The sequence below is a fragment of the Trachemys scripta genome, chromosome 7 (assembly GCF_013100865.1).
Source record: "Trachemys scripta elegans isolate TJP31775 chromosome 7, CAS_Tse_1.0, whole genome shotgun sequence".
Taxonomy (NCBI): domain Eukaryota; kingdom Metazoa; phylum Chordata; order Testudines; family Emydidae; genus Trachemys; species Trachemys scripta.
In genome coordinates, this window is record NC_048304.1 from 31,912,291 (window position 1) to 31,931,818 (window position 19,528).

General features: G+C 51.5%; 2 protein-coding genes across 16 annotated transcripts in view; both read right to left on the reverse strand.

Annotated features, from left to right (window-relative positions):
• Positions 1 to 1,085: 1,085 nt before the first annotated feature.
• On the reverse strand, positions 1,086 to 4,538 carry ARL2 (ADP ribosylation factor like GTPase 2). 2 transcript variants are annotated; one of them, XM_034775547.1, is made up of 5 exons: positions 4,336 to 4,538; positions 3,609 to 3,719; positions 2,723 to 2,846; positions 2,108 to 2,188; positions 1,086 to 1,737 (listed from the first exon to the last, which is right to left on the reverse strand). In XM_034775547.1, exons 1-5 carry the CDS (start codon positions 4,503 to 4,505, stop codon positions 1,603 to 1,605), a joined length of 621 nt encoding a protein of 206 aa, XP_034631438.1. In that variant the 5' UTR covers positions 4,506 to 4,538; the 3' UTR covers positions 1,086 to 1,602. The 2 variants fall into 2 exon arrangements, with proteins under 2 accessions (XP_034631438.1, XP_034631437.1); XM_034775546.1 differs by having other exon boundaries at positions 2,684 to 2,846.
• A 68-nt stretch (positions 4,539 to 4,606) lies between these two features.
• The window catches only part of LOC117879954 (RNA-binding protein 4-like), a 20,918-nt gene continuing 5,996 nt past the window's right edge, over positions 4,607 to 19,528 (reverse strand). Inside the window, exons 1-6 of one of the 14 annotated variants that reach the window (XR_004646449.1) lie at positions 18,275 to 18,387; positions 14,347 to 15,362; positions 9,700 to 12,972; positions 8,977 to 9,182; positions 7,113 to 7,174; positions 4,609 to 4,709 (exon numbers count right to left, since the gene is read on the reverse strand). Coding sequence is in view for 1 of the 14 variants with exons in the window: in XM_034775544.1 (XP_034631435.1) it covers positions 14,366 to 15,304 (939 nt within the window). In the remaining 13 variants the exon portion in view is untranslated. Of the gene's footprint in view, positions 4,710 to 6,019; positions 7,287 to 8,036; positions 12,973 to 14,346; positions 15,363 to 18,274; positions 18,388 to 19,528 lie in introns of those variants that run through there. The other 13 variants (XR_004646450.1, XR_004646451.1, XR_004646448.1 and 10 more) reach the window with 13 other exon arrangements.

Here is a 19,528-nt window from a genome sequence, read left to right on the forward strand (position 1 = left end):
TAAAAGGGGCAAAGTTGTCTGGAAAGGTTGAGAGCCACTGGGTTACAGGGTAAGGTATAAAGGGTCCAATGTTATCCGATAGAAAGTGGAAGGTAAAGGGGCAGGGCCAGGGGAGGCTATTTGATAAGGGAGGTAAATAGAGAATGGAGAGAAAAATGGTGTCACCCTTCTAATGCTGATGGGCTTTTACAAGTAGGGCAAAGAGCTAGGAATAAGGTTTGAAATTCTGATGCTCCTGGAACCTCAATCCCCATGTCCCATTCCAACCCCAGCCAGGCTGCTCCAGCCCTCGCAGTTCAACGTTGGGGGGCATCTTTGAGGTACATCCTTAAAGTCGAGGTCTTGCCATCACTGTATGGACACAGCTGACCAGAGGGCATGTCTGCAGCAGCCCAGGGGTTCCCACTGCCTCAGGGATCTTGGCCAAAACAGCACCTCTCATGGCTCTGCTATCCCTTCTCCATCCCAGAGGTTGCTGCAGCACAATGAGGGTGAATGGAGAGTTTGCAGAGCAAATTGAGATTAAATGCACTGGAGAGGTGAATTATTAAACTGTATTTGACAGAGATTAACTTTCTCAATCACTAAAATGCATCTGCCTCTGGGGTGGGGCACAAAAGCTGTTTCTACAGGGATCCCTCACCCAGTGTTGAGATGTAGCCCCCTCTGAGGTGGGGAGCAGGGACTTTTTACTCAATGATCCCTTGCTTGGCTCTGAGATGCAGCCACCACTGACTGGGACAGAGGGGGCTGTTTAATAGCTCATAGTAACAGTTAAGAACAGGAAGTGAATCTCTCTCTGCTTAAAACCACAGCAGGTTCAGGATAGAGTGGGAGGGTGAGGGAGATCCTTGCAGAACACCACCCTTCCCAGCCTCTTGAGTGTCCCTGCCCCCATCTGCAACTCAGCTGAGACAGGAAAAAAAATATACAGGCATCATTAAGCCCATGTGAGAAACAGATACTGTAACTGGGCATCTAGAGCCACCCTAGGGGTAGTCCATCTCTCAGGGGAAGCTGGCACAATAAGCCAAAACCACAAGGCAAATCCACGCAGGGTCAAGGAATCCAGGCACAGCCAGGGACATAGGCCACTGATTTTATTAGCACAGGAGATGAAAAATGTGAGTGAATGTTTGATACAGAGGTGGGGTTGTTTGATTGGCGGTTTTTTTTTGGGGGGAGGGGGGCACGTTCCTCTCTACCAGTCCCACTCATACACACAGTTCAACAGGCCTTATGCTCCAGTGATGGGGCCTCAGCCCCCACCCCCGTGACTATAAATGACCTGGTCCCTCTGCTTCCCCAGCTTCCCCCATCATTTGGGTCCAATTGATTGCCAGCATTAGAGGCTCAAACCCTGAAACGCATGCACGAGACCTGGGCCAGGGGCACTAAGCCATGCGTCATTCCAGGGGGCAGCTGGGATCTAGGCTGAATCCAAGGGGAGTTGCTGTCCCGGTAACTGACTGTTGGAGGAAAGCATGATGGGAGGGTCCATGGAAACAACAGCCACATGGTCCTGGGAACTCTGTTCAAAGCTTGGATGCAGCCCCACTCCTGCAGCCCCCCAGAAAGGAGGGGGCCACGTCTGGGGCATGGTCAGTCCGCGGTGAAGATCCGGCTGGAAATATCATCCAGGAGCCAGTCGATCCCTGTCAGCAGGTTCTCCCCAGTGAAGGCACTACAGGCCTGGATGCACCAATGGTGGCTTTTGATGCTGTCTAGTTCCAAGGCCTGAAGGGAAGGGAAGACGATGCTGAGTTACCTGAGTGTGCTAAGACCAAACCTGTCCTCAGCCCACATCTCCCAGCACTAGCACACCCTCCTGTCCCTGCCCTGGAGAGGGAAGGATTAGCCCCTTACTCTCAACCTGGTAAAACTGAGGTACAGAGAGGGGAAAGATCATACAGTGAGTCAGTGATAAACTGGAGACAAGTCAGGAGTCCTGGCTGCCATTCATCTGGTGTAAATCTTCTACTCCCATCCCCTTCCAGAGCTGGGAACAGAAGAGCTGACTCCCAGTCCCTGCCCCCCGTCCTCCAACCAACAGACCCCACCCCCCTCAGTCAATATCCCTGGTTTGCTTCAGGCCAGTGGCTCTCACCTCCCGGATGGCATTGGAGGACAGTGCTCCCGGCAGGTCCTGTTTGTTGGCAAAGATGAGCAGGGTAGCTCCGGCCAGGCGCTGTGGGGAATGAAGCACAAGGTGAGTTGCATGACCCTGTTGTCTTGGTCCCCCATGCCTATTAGCCCTTCAAGCACCCTCCCACCCAGCCAGGCCTACCTCCTCCTCCTCTGTCCCAGACAGGGGTCTGTTTCTCAGTCCTGGGGGACCTGGCAGCAAGGGGGTTGGGGTCCTCTCTGCAGCAGAGGCAGGTGCTGCCTCCAGCAGGTCAACACCAAACTAGGCCCCTCAGGGATCCCAACCCAAATTCCAGCTACCTCCAGCCTAGTTCAGCCAGAAGTTGTCCCACCTACTCACAGTATACAGCCCACTCCCCCATGCCCAAAAGATACACTGCCTCTCCCAAGACATTTGATACAACCCATCCCATACATATCACTTTTCCTGGCAGAATACAGGATACACAGCCCCCCCCCCCTCCAAAAGAATTGGTACAGCTCCCCCCCCACCCCCGATATAGACCCTCCCTGCCCCCCAGATAGATGAAGTTCACACCTCCTCCACCAGGAGGCTCTGCAACTCCTGTTTGCAGACCTGCAGGCGCTGCTGGTCAGCGCTGTCCACCACCCAGATGAGACCATCCGTGCTCTCAAAATAGTTGCGCCAGTAGGAGCGCAGGGATGTCTGTCCGCCCACGTCCCAAATGTTCAGCTTGAACCTGAGCAGTATAAAAAGACACAGAGTGTGGAGGTAAAGGGGCAGTCAGGCAAGATCCCAGCATGCACTGGGAAACAGGCATCCTGGAGAAAGGAGGGGATGATCCCACTGCATCTGGCTCTGGGGAGACCAAACCTTCTTGGCTCCAAATCCCTTAAGAGTGACAGAAAGTGAGCAAGGCGCTGAGCTGAGGGTGGGGGGCAGGGGATCTGTCAATAAAGCCTCATCTTGCTTTCGCTAAGTGACACCTGGGAGGGCGGAAGAACCACCCCCATGATCTGAAGGGGGTTAAGCTCAAGGGGGAGCAGGAACTGTTAGGGGAATGAGGTGAGGGATCTGTACAGAACTTGGAGTAAAGAATCAGGGTTACTGAGATCTATTAGGCAGGGGAATCAGCTCTCCAAGGGCACACTATAGAATCACAGAAATATAGGGCTGGAAAAGACCTTGAGAAGTCATCAAGTCCATTCCACTGAACTGTGGCAGGACCAAGCAAACCTAGACCATGATATTCAATTTGTGAGCCACTGAAACCCCAAGATCCTTTCCCACAGAGCTACCACCTATGGCTAAGGGGGTTTGAAACCAGGGCTGAGCAGAGGCTGAGGATTTGCAGTGTGGGGAGGGGTGGATAATCCTGCCCTGGGGTGCGGTGGGGGGGGGAAAAAATCAGACTTTGGAGGGACAATCCTCTCCAGGGGATGTATGGGCTGGGCAGGTTTTGGGGCCTGTGGATAGATCAGACACTCTGCTGGGCGCTCACCCCCGGTGCTCCAGAGTTTTGATGTTGAAGCCCAGTGTGGGCGAGATGGTGTCGATATCCTCCCCGTTGAACTTCTTCAGGATGGTGGTTTTGCCAGCATTGTCTAGGCCACTGTGGGAGGCAGGTCAAGGAGATGGCAGCTCAGAACATGGAAAGCCACATGAGAGAGAGAGAGTGTGTGTGTGGGGGGGAGATGTTGGTGTCACAGCTGGATGGTGGATCAGCCCATAAAAAGGAAACTCCCAGTTGGGACCAGCGCAGCCCCTTCCTCTTCCATCAGCCACTCACAGCGCTTGGTGCAACCCTATTTACCCCTCTATTCACTGGATACAGCCCCCCAGGACAGTTGGTCCCCCTCACCAGCACAATATAGCACTCCTCCAGGACACTTGGTAGAGCCCAGATCCCACACCCACAGGATACATCCCTTCCCCCAAACCCCTTGGTACAGCCCAAACCCACAGGATACACCCCCTCCCCCCAGAACTGTTGGTACAGCTCAGACCCACAGGATACACCCCCTCCCCCTAGCACCCCGGTACAGCCCAGACCCACAGGATACCCCCCAGAACTGTTGGTCCAGCCCAAACCCCAGACACACAGGATACATCCCTCCCCCCACCCCCAAATCCTTGGTACTGCCGTCAGCTCCCGCATATAAAAGACAGAAGCCCCTTTATCACGCGATACTTGGTACCGCCCATCCTCTCCCCCTGCAAAAGGATACAGCATAAGAAGCCGCAGCTCCCGCTCCTTCTGTCGCATCTTCTTCAGAATAGTCAACAGCCCCATCACCAGCAGTCCAGCCGCCTCTTCAGCCCCGCCCGGTACCTGCTTCCCACGGACCAGCGCCCATTGGGTCCCGTCGCCGCCAATCATCACAGCGTTGATCTCCATTGGGTGCACTCACTACAAGGTCCACCCCCTTACCGAAAACCAAGGAGGACGGATCCTACCGCCAGGAGAAATCCCTCACAGCGCTAGATTTTCCCACATCGCCACCTAGGCGACAGGGGTGAAATTACAGATCCCACACCCAGGAATCACAGAGGGGGAACGCCGTCGGGTAGAAGAATCCTTAAAAGGAACCCACAGCGTCACCTGGGGATGGAGACTGGTATTACAGCCCCTCAAAGAGATTAATTTACAAGTCAGATGGAGAAGACTAGCCAAACCCGAAATGGGACAGCTGGGTGAGACCCCATCTAAGCCAGGTGACCAGCCAAGCCCAAGGGAAAGCAAGCTGCCCCCACAAGCCAGGGGAAAATTAGCCACCGTGGGGGCAAAGAGTCACTGGCCCCATCCTAGATGGGGTAGGGGGATTAGCCCAGCAGCAGTGCATTCCAACAGCCAAGCTGGCTACTACTGGCCCTGACCCCACCAGCTAGACTCCTGCCATCCCTGCTGGTGGCACGAATCCCAGTGCAGAAGGGAAGTTGCACTCGTGTCCATGTCTGAGCCTAGTTTGTGTCATCACAGGTCTCTGAATCTTCTTCTGCTGCTAGGGATAGCGCTAAGAGCAAATAGGCCATCCTTATCAAGGCCAGAGCACCAGATCCCTTGAGAGGGTAATGGCACCTCTGCTTTCACTGCTATTAACTCCTCCCAAGACACTGGGGAATCACCCTTCCTCAACAGCTCAGAGCTTCTGTGCATTAGATTGGGGGCAAGGACCCTTGTGGGGGTGCTTATTCTGCAAAGCACCCCTTTCTTGCATAGCTAGTGGATGATGTACTATGTTTACACATCTCACTGTCTACCTGTATTGAAAGGAGAGGGTGCTGCAACAGCCGCAGAGCACCGAGCTGGTGCTATGCAATGAGTACAAATGCCTCTGCATCCCAGGGCTGGAAGGAGGTGCTGCAGCACAACCAGGCAGCTATTCAAGGTGGTGAGCATAGAGAAACACAGCAGCATCATAAATGACCTGTAGCAGGGAAATTTGCAGCCGTTCTTCACTTCAGTGGTTATGGCTGCCACCTCCGAGCCTCCCTCATCCACAGGAGCCAGGCTGGAGAAACTAATTGAGCTATTTGATCAGTGTGAAAATTGGTGCCCTCTCCATTCTGGGACGGAATTTCCTACTGGCACGTGATAGTGGAGTATGAGCTCTGAAGAGTGAAGTCCCATCTACCTCAGCAAAAGAGCAAACGTCCTCCCCCGTACCTACATGGGGTCCAACTCTCAGGAGTTAGAGACCAACCAGCCCTTCAACCCTCCACAGGAGCGAGTAGCCAGAGAGGGGAAGTGACCTGTTTTTCACAAGTGCAGAGCATCCCCCCACTTGTATGAAGTACAAGAGCTGGAGGTTCTCAGCACCACTGGCACGGATATAGGATTGAGAGACTGAATGCCAGTCAATGGAAAGTTAAAAAAAAAAAAAAAAAAAAAAAAAAAGACACTTTCACTTTCCTAAGGGGAGCAAAGCTACTGGCAAATAGATTAAACAATGTTCTAGGAAATAGTACCTAGGAGGGCACTGACTTTATTAATCACTATTAATCATTTGGGAGAAGCTTTTTCTCTTTAGTCAGCTCAGCAGTGCCTTTTCTTTGTTGGCTTCAGAGTTGGTTCCAGTACAACTGTCAGCTGCGGGAGGGGGAGGTTAATGGACAGATATACGACAAGCCCTACTGTGGGCAGTTATAGTGGTAGAAAGGTGCCTTAGACTGCAATAGCTTATTCCCCTTCCTGTAGGGGAATAGCTCAGCACCTTCATATCCCGATCACGATGTCCAGCCGGAGAGGTGGGGTGTTGTACTGCTTTAACTAGACCAAGCCCAGTCCTCTTTTCTCCAGTTTATTGGAAGCCGACCCAATCCTGGGTCCCACAAGCTTCTAACCTCCCTGGGTTCTAGTCCCTGTATCTGGGTCTGTAGGGTGGCCGCCCAGGTGCAGACCTCGTCTGAGCCCTTTGGTAGGTTGTGGGGCACTGCACCCCGGCCACCCTAGGCCCCAAAAACAGTGCCGCAGCTATCCCAAACCACCCAGCTGCTTACACCCCGCCCCCCCACTCCACCTGGCTGCAGGGGCCTCTGGCTTCTAGTTTAAAGGGCAACATGAAAGGAACACCGGCTTAGCAAAGGGAGTTCTTAGCCACAGACACGCAAACAAGCACTGGAGTGTTACAACTCTTTGCAAAGCAACAGGTCACAGATATGCCACCCCTAAGTCAGATCTCCCCACTCTGAGAGTCTGAGGTGTACTCCGAGTTTCAGGCTAGGCCCTGTCCAAGGCCCAATCCTCCCAGGTATTTAGCTTCCTTCCCTTACTTTCAATGCAAGTTAGGAGCTGAAATACCTTTGAGGATCTGGGCCTAAGGCCCCTTTTTACCCTGCTTTAGCGGTGTAATTTACACCCACTACATGGTCCCATTACTAGAGGGGGGCAAAGGAGCCATGGTATGAGAATCTGGCTGTAGCAGTTTGATGTGAGAACACCCCTTCCCCGGACTGGTTTTATTCTACCAGGGCTAACCTGTCTTCTCCCCTAAACAGTACATACGTCTCAACTCAGTGCTGGGAAGGTGTCCTGCTGCCGGGCTCTATTAAGGAGCTGGAGGTCCACTGAAGACAAAATGAGGAGTAGGGAAGGTAATTAGAGGAAGATCCCCATCCTACGACCATGCCCATAGCCTGGGATGTGCTCCATGTTTCCAGGGGAAGGAAGCAAAGGCTACTGGAAGAAGTGGAAGGCAGAGTCAGTCTAGGTATAGAAGTAGCCTTTCCCATTACATAGGATTCCCCTTCTCCTTGCTCCGGGGTAGGTGGCCCTGTAACACCAGCTGTTCTGTACTTCTGACCATCTAAGGTACTTATCTGGTCCCCATTAGGAGAGCCTGTGTGGCCTAGGGGATCATGCACTGGACTAAGACTCAGGAGAGTGGGGCTCTGCCACTGACCTGCTGGGTGACCTTGGGCAAGTCACATTTCCCCTCTGTGTTTCAGAGTCCCCCTGAATGGGGGTCACAATTCTGACCTGATTTGTAAAGTGCTCTGAGATCTGCTGGTAAGAGACAAGGATTGCCATCATCTGGGCGCCTTGAAGCCTCAACTCTTTTCCTCCCTCCCCATCATGAGGCAGTGCTGAGCTATTATCCCCATTGTACAGAAGGTGAAAACTGAGACTGAGTGGCCTGCCCAAGGTCACACCAGAAGTCTGTGGTAGAGCTGGGAATTAAACCCAGGTCTCCCAAGCACCCTCACCACTGGGCCACTGTCCCACCACAGAAGCAGCTCTGTGGACAGAGAAGAGAGGGAGGTGAGGGATGGCACCTCCTGCAGCATGAAATCAGCTGGGAGGAAGATTTCAGGGTCTGTGACTGCTCAAAGAGGAGCCCATTAGCAAAGCCAGTAGGCCCTCTTCAGTGACAGGAAGGGAACCACAGACTGAGGCAGACACAAAATAATCAGCCGCCAGCCCAAATGCTGCTTAAACAAGGATGTTTATTAGTCCCAAGCCTTGCCTCTACAGCCCCTACCCTTGTGATGCTGTACTAGGTGCCACCCATCAATCCCAGAGCCCTATGCCAGGGCAGCACATTTCACTCAAGCGCAGTTTGGACCTCGGATAAGAGCTGGAGCCAGGTAGCCAATGGTCACTGATACAACAGAAGCCAACTGCTCTCAGAGATGCTAGGGTTCTGCAGAGGGGGCTGCCCCTAATGCTGACAAGAGTTCCAATGCAAAATGTCACGGCAGCTTAGCACCAGCTGCACAGAATTAGCAGGCAATCCAGTTCTGGGTCCACACACAGCTCTGCTGATTCCCCTCAATCCTGGCCCGCAGCCCTCATACTATCCCAGGCTGGGCTCTGCTTCACATCCTCCACCCCCACCCCCCAGCTCTGCCAATGTTCCTTAATCCCAACCCACAGCTGTCCAGCTATCCCAACCCGACTCCCCCACTACACAGTTCTGTCAAGGTCCCTCTCAATCCTGACCCACAGTCCCCTGGCTTCCTCTTCCAACTCTGCTGATCCCCCTCAATACCCACCCCTGCTACGCCACCCCCAGACTCCTCTCACACACAGCAGCCAATGGCCCCCAATTATGTCCTCTAGCAACACCCTCCACCTCCACTAGTTCATTCCTGGGCTTCTCCTGAACTGACACTGCCAATCTAGCCCGCTTGTGGGGTGGTTTAGTCCACTGGGGAGCCGCAAAACAAACACAACCCATCTCATGTAGCTCCTGTGGTCAAGTTTAACCCAGATCTCTGAATGAGAGCGGCTTTATAGTTACTGCTGCTCAGAGACCCCTAGGAAAGTAATGTATTCCACTGTTCCAACCCACAAAGCACCGAGCCCTAGGCTTCTACCCCTGCCCTTGGCCTCACACACACACCTACCAACCTCAGGAGCAGCTCACCATGCTCATCCAATGCAGAGGAGCCTGCAGTCCCCGCACTCCATCCTTCTCTGCTGGAGCCAACTGCAATTAACAGGGAGTTGAGACTATTGCTGGAGGTACCCGGTGGTACAGATGCCTCCGTTCTCATCCCACACACGAGCTCTGCTGGCCCCATCTCTGTTGCGGGACCCCCCACGTCAGGGGGCAGGGATCAAGGAGGGAAGCTGTGGAAGGTGTGGTGTCGGTCAAGGCCCCGGGTTAGACAAGGAAGCAAGGTGACTCCCACCCAGAAGCAGCGGTTCAGAGATCTTTCTGAGGCAGAGAAGAGGCCCAGCCAAATCTGCATTGCCTTGGTACAGAGCGAAGATGCAAAGCTGCCCCCACCAGTCACACCCAAACCAAAGGCTGCAGGACGAATCATATCACCCAGGAGGAAATGGGGACAACCTGGGTCTTTACACCAGAGAATTCCCTCCTGTCCCAACACCCCTAGATGGAGAAAGCTGCCCATGATGCAAACCAAGCCAGCCCTACAAGCCGGCATCCCGCCCACCAGGGGATGAGTTCTCAACACCTTGAAAGATCAATCCCACCCCAAGCACCAATCATGATCGCAGGGAAAGACCTCTCCCAGCTCCTAGCTCCATGCAGCTCTCCCCAGCCAGAGGGCAGAGCGGGGCCAAGGCGGTTTGCTTCCCTGTCGCCCGTTACCCAGCAGACAGGAGGTGTGGAGAATCTCACCGAGCAGGGAGCCTTCCGACAGCATCCAGAGCACTGTGGCGGGGACGGAGCTCGCTGCTTTCGCAGAACAAGGGATGGTGGAGTTGGGCTGGGAGGGAGAGAGAGAGAGACAGAGAGAAGGCCCAATCCGCTCTGCTCTAGGAGAGAGTAAGAAGAGAAGAGAATTTCAGCTGGAGGCTCCCCAGCTCCAGGCTTCCTTTCAGTCCTCGTCGCAACCAGGCCACTCCACACACGGCTCACGTTGTGGGTGGGCTGTTGTGCCAAAGGGCTGGGTTTACCTCAGTCTGCCCCTTCCTGTTCGGGTTGATGAGGAAGAGGAGAGCGCACACATTTTGATACAGTAGCACCAAGGAATTGAAGCTGGGAACTGTTGGCTGCCCTAGATCTGTATGTTCACCTTAGAGCACATTCACCCTGTATTCAGCCTGGACTCCTGGCACTAGTAGGGCCACCTAACCAGAGCCAAGGGCCTGTATTTCTTCAGGCAGGCAACCCTAATGTTACATAACTTAGAAGATGAAGAATGATCTTAAGGCTCAAGTGCTGGACCAGGAGTCAGGAGACCTGGGTTTGAGTCCCTGCTCTGCCAGTCTGCCTGTGTGAACTTGGCCAAGTCACTTAGTTGCTTTGTGCCTCAGTTTTCCCATCTGTAAAATGGGGAAAACAGTGCTGCCCTGCCTCACAGAGGTATTGGGAAGATAAATCTATTCAAAACCGAGGCGCTCACATACTGCGGAAATGATTCACTGCTTTTAAGACCAGAAGGGCCCATTCTGATCATCTATGCTCACCTCCTGCATACTACAGGTCAGAGAATCCCTTTTCCTGCATCACGCCTGTAATTTGTGTGAGCTACAGCGTAGGTTTAGGAAAGACAGCCAGTCTTGACTTAAAGACTCCAAGCGATGGAGAATCCACAATGTCCCTAGGTCCACTGGCTAATTCCTCTCGGGGTTAAAAATTTGCCTTATTTCCAGTCTGAATTTGGCTTGCTTCAACGTCCACCGATTGGCTCTTGTTCTGCCTTTGTCTGTGAGATTAAAGACTGCTCTACTCGCAAATCTCCACCCCAGCTGCAGACAGTGATCAAGTCACTATGGGAACCATATAAAGACCTAAACTAGATTACCCCAGTAAGGCAGGAGGCACGTGCTTTCAGAACACAAGCTCTCTGTGGCAGGGATTTCTAATACTACTTGACTCAGCACCAGCCAGTGGAGATCTTAACCAAACATGAATCAATCTTTGCCCCTTTTATAGATGAGATCCACAGACTTGCCCTGAGGTCAGTGCCAGAACCAGGGAACAGAACCTAGATCTTGTGCTGTCTGTGATAGAAGCACACCACTGTTCCTTCCTCTTGGAGTGCGAGTGAAAGGGAAGGGGGGACAAAAGCGCTTACCTCCTGCTTCATCTCAGGTTGGATTCCCCCTGGGTGTTTAAGGCTCACAGAGAGAAGAGACTGGGAGATCTTCGGGGAATCCCTCAAGTCATCTTTCACCTCTGCTAGCAGGATGCTTGGTGGGTCCTCCAGAAATCCTGCTCTTCCCCTGACATGTCAGCTGAGGCCAACAGAGTTCCTGGTCTGGGGGTTACCTTGATGTAAGGTCTCTTTGGGATAGGGTCAATCTAGAATAGATGGGCGAGTTAGATTCACTAGCCCCTCCTGCCTGAGTTTCTAAAAGGATCTAGGGTCTTTGCATCCTGCTCTTTGGTTTCCCCTTGGCCTGGAGGAGCTTGGGTAACAGGTGGCCTTCAGCGTAAAATGAACAGATTTAAACTCAGAGGTGCCAGCTCCAAGGACTCTGTGGAGTCAGCAGACTTGATAGTCCCAACAGGATGGCTCAGAAATCAGGCTGACAAATGTCTGTCCATGAACTGTGCTGAAAGCAGATACCGCGCCCCCTCTTTGGATGCTTATGGAACTAAGACTTGCTCCCTAATGCTCCCCCATGGCCAGATCCAGACCGTTCTGATTGGACGCTCAGAGCAGCTTCCCCTGAGCTGCTGGGCTCTTCCAAATTCTGTTCTTGGGGCACATCACGCCGCACCCCCATGGTTTGGGGATGGAAGGAGTCTGACCTTTGAGCCCGGGCTGAATGGCAATGGTGCTTCTACAGCCCTTTCCATTAGAGACTCTCCAGGCACTGAAATGCTCCCTCAGTCACACATGGGGAAACTGAAGCAGGCAGGGGAAGTGATCTGTCTACAAGCTCATAGGGGTAGACTCTCCCTGCTCTAACCACTACACCATTCCCCCCAGTACCCCACTCCCCTGCTCGCAGCATCGTCTCCAACAAACACAGGCTCAAACACTCATCGGGGAGGTCTTTCTGCCTTACCTCAATCTGCCATGGACAGATGCCAGAGGGAGACGGTTACCCTGTCGGCTGTTTTTTTCTGATGCTCCCCCTTCACCTCCCAGACGTGCTGCTGGGGGAATGAAAGGGTCTCTCTATCACTTCTCTCACACACCAGAGGTCCACCTAGTTCTGTATCCCACATCGAGGGAAGGCATTACCCAATGCTGTACCAATGGGGGTGCAATTCCCGGCCCCGGCGGGTGACCACGTTCTGCCCCGAGTCTGCTCCTAGGAGAGAAAGCAGCTCAAGCTGACTATTCAGCAGTGCAATGGATTCCTATGCCATCGTCTCTGGCAACTGAAGACAGCTACTAAAAAGCAAATGGAGGCAGGGTGTGCTAGCCCTAAGCGGATGCATGCAGGGGGATCTGGAACGACCAAAGCGATCCCCAGGCTGAGACATGCATGTGCTAAGGAGTGGGTCTGTCCCTAGATCTTCAAACCCAGTAAGGGCAGGAACATGAGCTAGCCAGAGGACATCATAAAGGGGACGGGAGGGGGGAAGGGGGAGCGCTTTAGATGGGTGGAGGCAGCATCCCCAGCAAGAAACCAAGATCTCTTTGCACATACAGTGCTTACCCAAAGATTTCAATGCAATCTCTGCTGTGGGGAAACCGAGGCACAGGGAGGGGAAGGGAGTTGCTGGGAATAGAACCCATGAGTCCTGCTAGCCTTGCGCTCTCACCAGAGGGTGCCCTCTGGACTGCCAAATAGCTAACCCGAGAGCACCAGAAGAGGAAGAAGCGCAGGTAGGGGACAAGGGGAGTGGTATATTCACTCAAGCTTGTAGTGGAGGCTTCACGCTTCCTTCAGCAGGGTGGTGGTTAAAGGCATTGCGCTGTCTTGAATCAGCTCTGCCTGCACCTTTGCAGCCGAGATCCCTTTCCCCCTTACGCCTCCGAGCACCGGGCTGTGTATGGAGAAAAAAAATCAATGGGGGGGGAGAAAGGGTTAAAATGTTAGATACCTGACAAGTGAGGTCTAAACAAATGTGTATGGGGGTGGGAGAGGGAGGGGGGAAGTTGGCCTCAACAACAGGAATAGCAGATAAGGGGCTTGCAAAAGGTCAGAGTTACAGATGCCCTGGCTGAGTTAGAGCAGAGGAATGCTGTGGCCAGAAGGCAGGAGGGAAACCCAGGCAGCATGTGGGGTTGCTAACAAGGTGCTCGCAGTGGGGAGGGCACAGGGAGATGGGAAGGGAAGAGGGTCGCTCCGTTAACTGAGGCAACCGCGGCGGAACAGGCAGCGCGATACGGTCAAGCGAAATCAGGGTGTCAGTTTTGCCGTTCGCTAGGCATAGAGGAGAGAGGCAGAGAAAGAAGAGCCGCACGGAGGTTTGGGCACAGTTAAAGCGACGCAGCAGCTGATTTGACGACGAGACGCCGGGAAGTTCTGTACAAGATGTTTAATCATCAATGTAAAAAACAAAAAGGGAAAAAGAAGCCGTGACACGGATGGACTTTGGATGCACCAAAAAATCCACTTCCTTTTATAATACTGAGGTACAGAAACAGAACAAGGCACCCCCCCCCCCCCCATCTGGTCCTAGCTACGGCTCTAGAGACACACATTTCAAAACTCCGCTCCGCATGCACAGCACGGGAAGACCGCACCAAGGAATTAGCCAGCAAAAAAGAAAAAAGAGCACTGCAAGTTACAATGGTTAAAACTGATGAGAGGGGAGGGGAATCAAGAAAGGATCAGCTCTGAATTACGAGCAGAATCGCCTTGGCTGTCAGTGCAGGCTTGCAGGGGGCCAGTTCGTCGGGCGACTGATCTTCCAAAGTGGGATTATTTTCTTAGCGACTGAACCAAACCAAAACAGAACGTAAGGAAAGGAAACCAGGAGGGAAACGGGATGAGGGGGGAAGGTAGAGAAAAGATGCAACCTAACAAACCTTGGAAAGTGGGAGCATGAGACGACTGAAGGAAAAAGAAAGCAGGTTAAATTTCTTAACGGGGAGGGAGGGAGGCAAACTCACTTCTTGCCAGCGCTACTTGACCTTCAAAGGAAATCTAGGCTATCTTTATATATATTTTTATGTATATATATATATACAAACACACACACATAAAAGGTTGTCTAGTTCATAGGAGCCTATTTACTGCCTTTCAGGAGGCATGGTAACCTCCATCCACTGTGGATGGCATCAGAGAGCTACTTTAGGGAGGAGTGGCACTCCCTTACCCCATAAAAAACTGTGCCAATAAGGAGTTCTAGGGCTAGTTACTCTCCACCCCATGCCTCCGCCTCCCACCGAAGCTAAGATCTCTGGTCACTTACTACTATGAGCACAGTAAGATTAGTACGTCTGGGCATACTGAGTGGCATAGCCGTTGCTGTATTTCTCATAGTACTCCCCTGCACTGTAGGTGGCACCCATGCTGTACTGGGAATAGGTAGCTGCTGCTGCGGCTGCAGCCGCCACTGCTGCATAACCCGTTTGGTTGTACACTTGACTGTATGTCTGGGCAGCAGCCGCGGCAGCATAGGGATCAGTATACTGGGCCACTGCAGCAGTCGTCCGCCTGCCCACAGGGCTCCTCTCTCTGTAGGCGGTGGGGGTAGAGGGCGGAGGTGGCAGGGCCCTCTCGTATGCTGTCCTGGCAGTCATCGCCCGGTCGTAGAGCTCATAAGCATAGCGGTCATAATATTCCCGGTCATACCAAGCTCGGGGTGCATACGGGGTGTATGGAGGCGGTGGCGGGGGGATGCGCCCCCTGGGGAAGTAGTAACTGGGCAGTGCAGGTGGTGGAGGTGGCACAGAGGTCCCCTTGGTTGTCTTGAGCGAGTTGTTGCTCTTGGACAGTGTTACAAAGATCTTCTGGTCCTCCAGAGGCATGTCGTTGAGGTTCAAGATGGCGTCCATGGCTTCCCTCTCCTTGGCCATGTGGACAAAGGCGTAGTTCTTGACAATGTCACACTCCACCACCTTGCCAAACTTCTCAAAGAGCTCCTTGATCTGGGCTGTGGTGGCCTTGCTGGAGACATTGCCCACATAGATCTTGGTGGCGTTACGGATCTTGGAGGTGGCGTACTCTACCGTCAGGTGGGCCCCGTAGAACTCCTGCTTGTGCAGCTCGCTGATGGCCTTGTGGGCCTCGTCCTCCTTCTCCATGTGCACAAAGGCAAAGTTCTTCAGGATGTCGCACTCGTTCACCTGTCCATACTGCTCGAAGAGCTTCTTCAGCTCATCCACTGTGACAGAAGGGGAGACTCCTCCCACGAAGATCTTCACCATGGCAGGAGGTTGCACTTCCAGCCTGCAATGCTCTCAGGAATCACCCACGCAAACTCAACTGAGAGACAGAGGGGAGAAGAGTTACTTCCGCCTTACGTTCAAGCTATCATAGTGATACCAAGTAGGGCTGTCAATCGCAGTTAACTTGCGCGATTAACTAAAAAAAAATTAATTGCGATTAATTGCACTTATACCAATAGAATACCAATTTAAATTTATTAAATATTTTTGGATTTTTTTACATTTTCAATATTGATTTCAATTACAACACAGAATACAAAGTGCACAGTGCTCACTTTATAGTGTTTTTGATTACAAATATATGCACTGTAAAAATTATAAAAGAAATAGTATTTTTCAATTTACCTCATACAAGTACTGAAGTGCAATCTCGTACTAATGTGGACATGAGAACAAATGGATATAAACTGGCCGTCGGGAAGTTTAGGCTTGAAATTAGATGAAGGTTTCTAACCATCAGAGGGATGAAGTTTTGGAACAGCCTTCCGAGGGAAACAGTGAGGGCAAAAGACCTCTCTGGCTTTAAGATTAAGCTTGATAAGTTTATGGAGGGGATGGTTTGATGGGATAAAGTCATTTTAGTCAATAGGTCAATAACGTGCCATCGCTGGTAATTAGTAACAATGGTCAATGATGGGATATTAAAAGTTACTACAGAGAACTTTTTCCAGAGGGTCTGGCTAGAGAATCTTGCCCGCATGCTCGGGGTTCAGCTGATCGCCATATTTGGGATCGGGAAGGAATTTTCCTCCAGGGTAGATTGGCAGAGGCCCTGGAGGTTTTTCGCCTTCCTCAGCAGCATGGGGCAGGGGTCGCTTGCTGGAGGATTCTCAGCAATTTGAAGTCTTTAAATCATGATTTGGGGACTTCAACAGCTGAGTCAAGGGAGAGAATTCTTCCAGGAGTGGGTGGGTCAGCTTTTGTGGCCCGCATCATGCGGGAGGTCAGACTAGATGATCATAATGGTCCCTTCTGACCTTAGAGTCTATGAGTCTATAATCTCTTTATCGTGAAAGTGTAATTTACAAATGCAGATTTTTTTTGGTTACATAATCGCACTCTAAAACAAAACTGTGTAAAACTTTAGAGCCTACAAGTCCACTCAATCCTACTTCTTTTTCTGCCAATCGCTAAGACAAACAAGTTTGTTTACACTGACGGGAGATACTGCTGCCTGCTTCTTATTTACAATGTCACCTGAAAGCGAGAACAGGCATTCGCATGGCACTTTTGTAGCCGGCATTGCAAGGTATGCCCCTTTCATGCTTCAGACACCATTCCAGAGGACATGCTTCCATGCTCTTTAAAAAAATAATGAATTAATTAAGTTTGTGACTGTACTCCTTGGGGGAGAATTGTATGTCTCTTGCTCTGTTTTACCTGCACTCTGCATATATTTCATGTTATAGCAGTCTCAGATGATGACCCAGCACGTGTTCGTATTAAGAACACTTGTACAGCAGATTTGACAAAATGCAAAGAAGGTATCAAAGTGAGATTTCTAAAAATAGCTACAGCACTGGACCCAAGGTTTAAGAATCTGAAGTGCCATCCAAAATCTGAGAGGGATGAGGTGTGGAGCATGGTTTTAGCAGTCTTAAAAGGGCAACACACTGATGTGGAAACTACAGAACCCAAACCACCAAAAAAATAAAAATAAACCTACTGCTGGTGGCATCTGACTCAGATGATGAAAATGAACATGCATCAGTCCGCACTGCTTCGGATTGTTATCAAGCAGAACCCATCATCAGCATGGAAGCATGTCCTCTGCAATGTTGGTTGAAGCATGAAGGGACATATGAATCTTTAGCACATCATGCACGTAAATATTTTGTAATGCCAGCTACAACAGTGCCATGCGAATGCCTGTTCTCACTTTCAGGTGACACTGTAAATAAGAAGCAGGCAGCATTATCTCCTGCAAATTGTAACCAACCTTGTTTGTCTGAGTGATTGGCTGAACAAAAGAAGTAGGACTGATTGGACTTATGGGCTCTAAAGTTTTACACTGTTTTGTTTTAGAGTGTAGTTTTTTATATAATTCTATATTTATAAGTTCAACTTTCATGATAAAGAGATTGCACTACAATACTTATATGAGGTGAATTGAAAAATACAATGTTTTTTTTGTTTTTTACAGTGCAAATATTTGTAATACAAATATAAAGTGAGCACTGTACACCTTGTATTCTGTGTTGTAATTGAAATATATTTGAAAATGAAGTAAACATCCAAAATATTTAAAATAAATGGTATTCTATTGTTTAACAGCATGATTAATCGTGCAATTAGTCACAATTCATGTTTTTAATTGCTCGATAGCCCTAATACCAAGCTCTCCAGGGGTTGACAGAACAAAGCTGGACTGGGAATCCTGCGGCTATTTTCACAGTTGTGTATGGAAGTGGATAGCCTATGCGGGCTAGGAACTAGAGTGAAACCCGTAGTAAACCCGTAGCTGCTTAGCTTTGGCAGCCTGCAGCCCAGACTCACAGTCTGCACCTCCTCCACTGGGGAAAACTCAGCACTGCGATGGGTGCTAGAGAAATGGACAAGACAGGCAGGATCTCAGACTGAACTCAACACCTCCAATGGGACAGGAACGGGGCTATAGCGGAGGAGCCTGATGCCCTAGGCAGGGAAGGGGGCGTGGCTCGAAACAGGGGGCTGTGATCTTGAGGGACAGGCAAGAAACCCTTAGCCTTGTGACCAAGCCCCTCCGGGTCCCCGCAGGGCCAAGGGCCTCTGCCTCTCCTCAGTCCACCGTGCTCCCCAACATCACCCAATGGTACCGCCCATCTCAGCGCTCTCGCCCCCCGTGTTTCCCGATGATACCATCCCCACATGCGCACTGAGCACAAACCAGCCCACCCATTCGGCACGCGCGAGCCGCGGCGGGACCATGATCCCTCCGGCTCCTTTCCGCCCCGTTGGCCTGGGACTCACCGCGGAGGAGGGCGGAAGGGCCAGGAGGACCAAAACAGCGCAGCTCCCGATGGAGGCCAACTGTTCCTCCAAAACCACAGAAACAAGATGGCGGCGCTCACTTCCGACCACCCCCGGAAGTCCAGCTCCAGGGGTAGAAGCGATTAGGGCGCCGCCATATTTGGGACACGTGATAGCCATCACTCTTGCAGAAAACTAGGGGGTGGAGGAGGGAAAAACACTGCTCCAGTGACAGCGGGACCATCGTGCAATCATTTGATCGGGGTCCCCCCACCCATTCCTGCTGAAGCCGCATGGTGGCGCCATCTTTGCCTCATATGATCAAGAAGCAGCAAGAGAGAGTCCGTCCCCCTCCAAGACTAGGACAGAGTTTGTGGCCACGTTTTGTGCCAGGCAGATGCCCTGCCCCAAGGAGACCTGGCTCAGCTTCTGGGACTAGCCTCCCTACTCCGCCCAGCTCACTGCCTCCAGCCTAGACACAGTTGCTGAAGAGTTTGGCAAGGCAAGTGGCTTCAGGTGTTAGGAAAAGTTACCAAGGCATAACATGTCTTGTGGGTGGACTGGTCACAGCACATCTCCTTGCTCATTGGCCAGTAGCAGACTAGGCTCAGGACGTGCTTGAGGATGCAATTCTTACAGTGAGAAACAGCACAAACAAGCAAGGATGAGGGGTTGTTTAGCCTCTCTCTATTCCAGGAAGAGGGCAGATCAGACTGAATTGCTAGAAGCAAGGGAGATACCACTGTCTGGTTGCAGATGCTGGTATACAACAGGGATGGTTTCCAACATAAGAAACACACTAGAGTGGTGGAGCAAGGATGGCTCGGAAGAGCAGGAATGGGGTATGAAGCCTTTCACCTTTAGCTTACAACCTCCAGTCTGTCTCTAGGAGCGAGGGGTGGAGGCAGGGGGAGAGAGACAAACTGCCGCAGATTATTCCACCTTTAGCACACTGATTTCAAATATGACCTAGGTCAGGAGTGGCTGAATATAGGAATACAGTTACTGCTAGACTGGACCAGATCCAAGCTCCATCTAGTCCAGTATCCTGTCTCTGGCAGTGGCCAGTGTCAAACTGTTTTCCATTCAGTGGCCCCACAAGATACAATGTAATTCTCAGCCCCACTCCCACTAGACAGGTTTCAGAGTAACAGCCGTGTTAGTCTGTATCCGCAAAAAGAAGAACAGGAGTACTTGTGGCACCTTAGAGACTAACAAATTTATTAGAGCATAAGCTTTCGTGGACTACAGCCC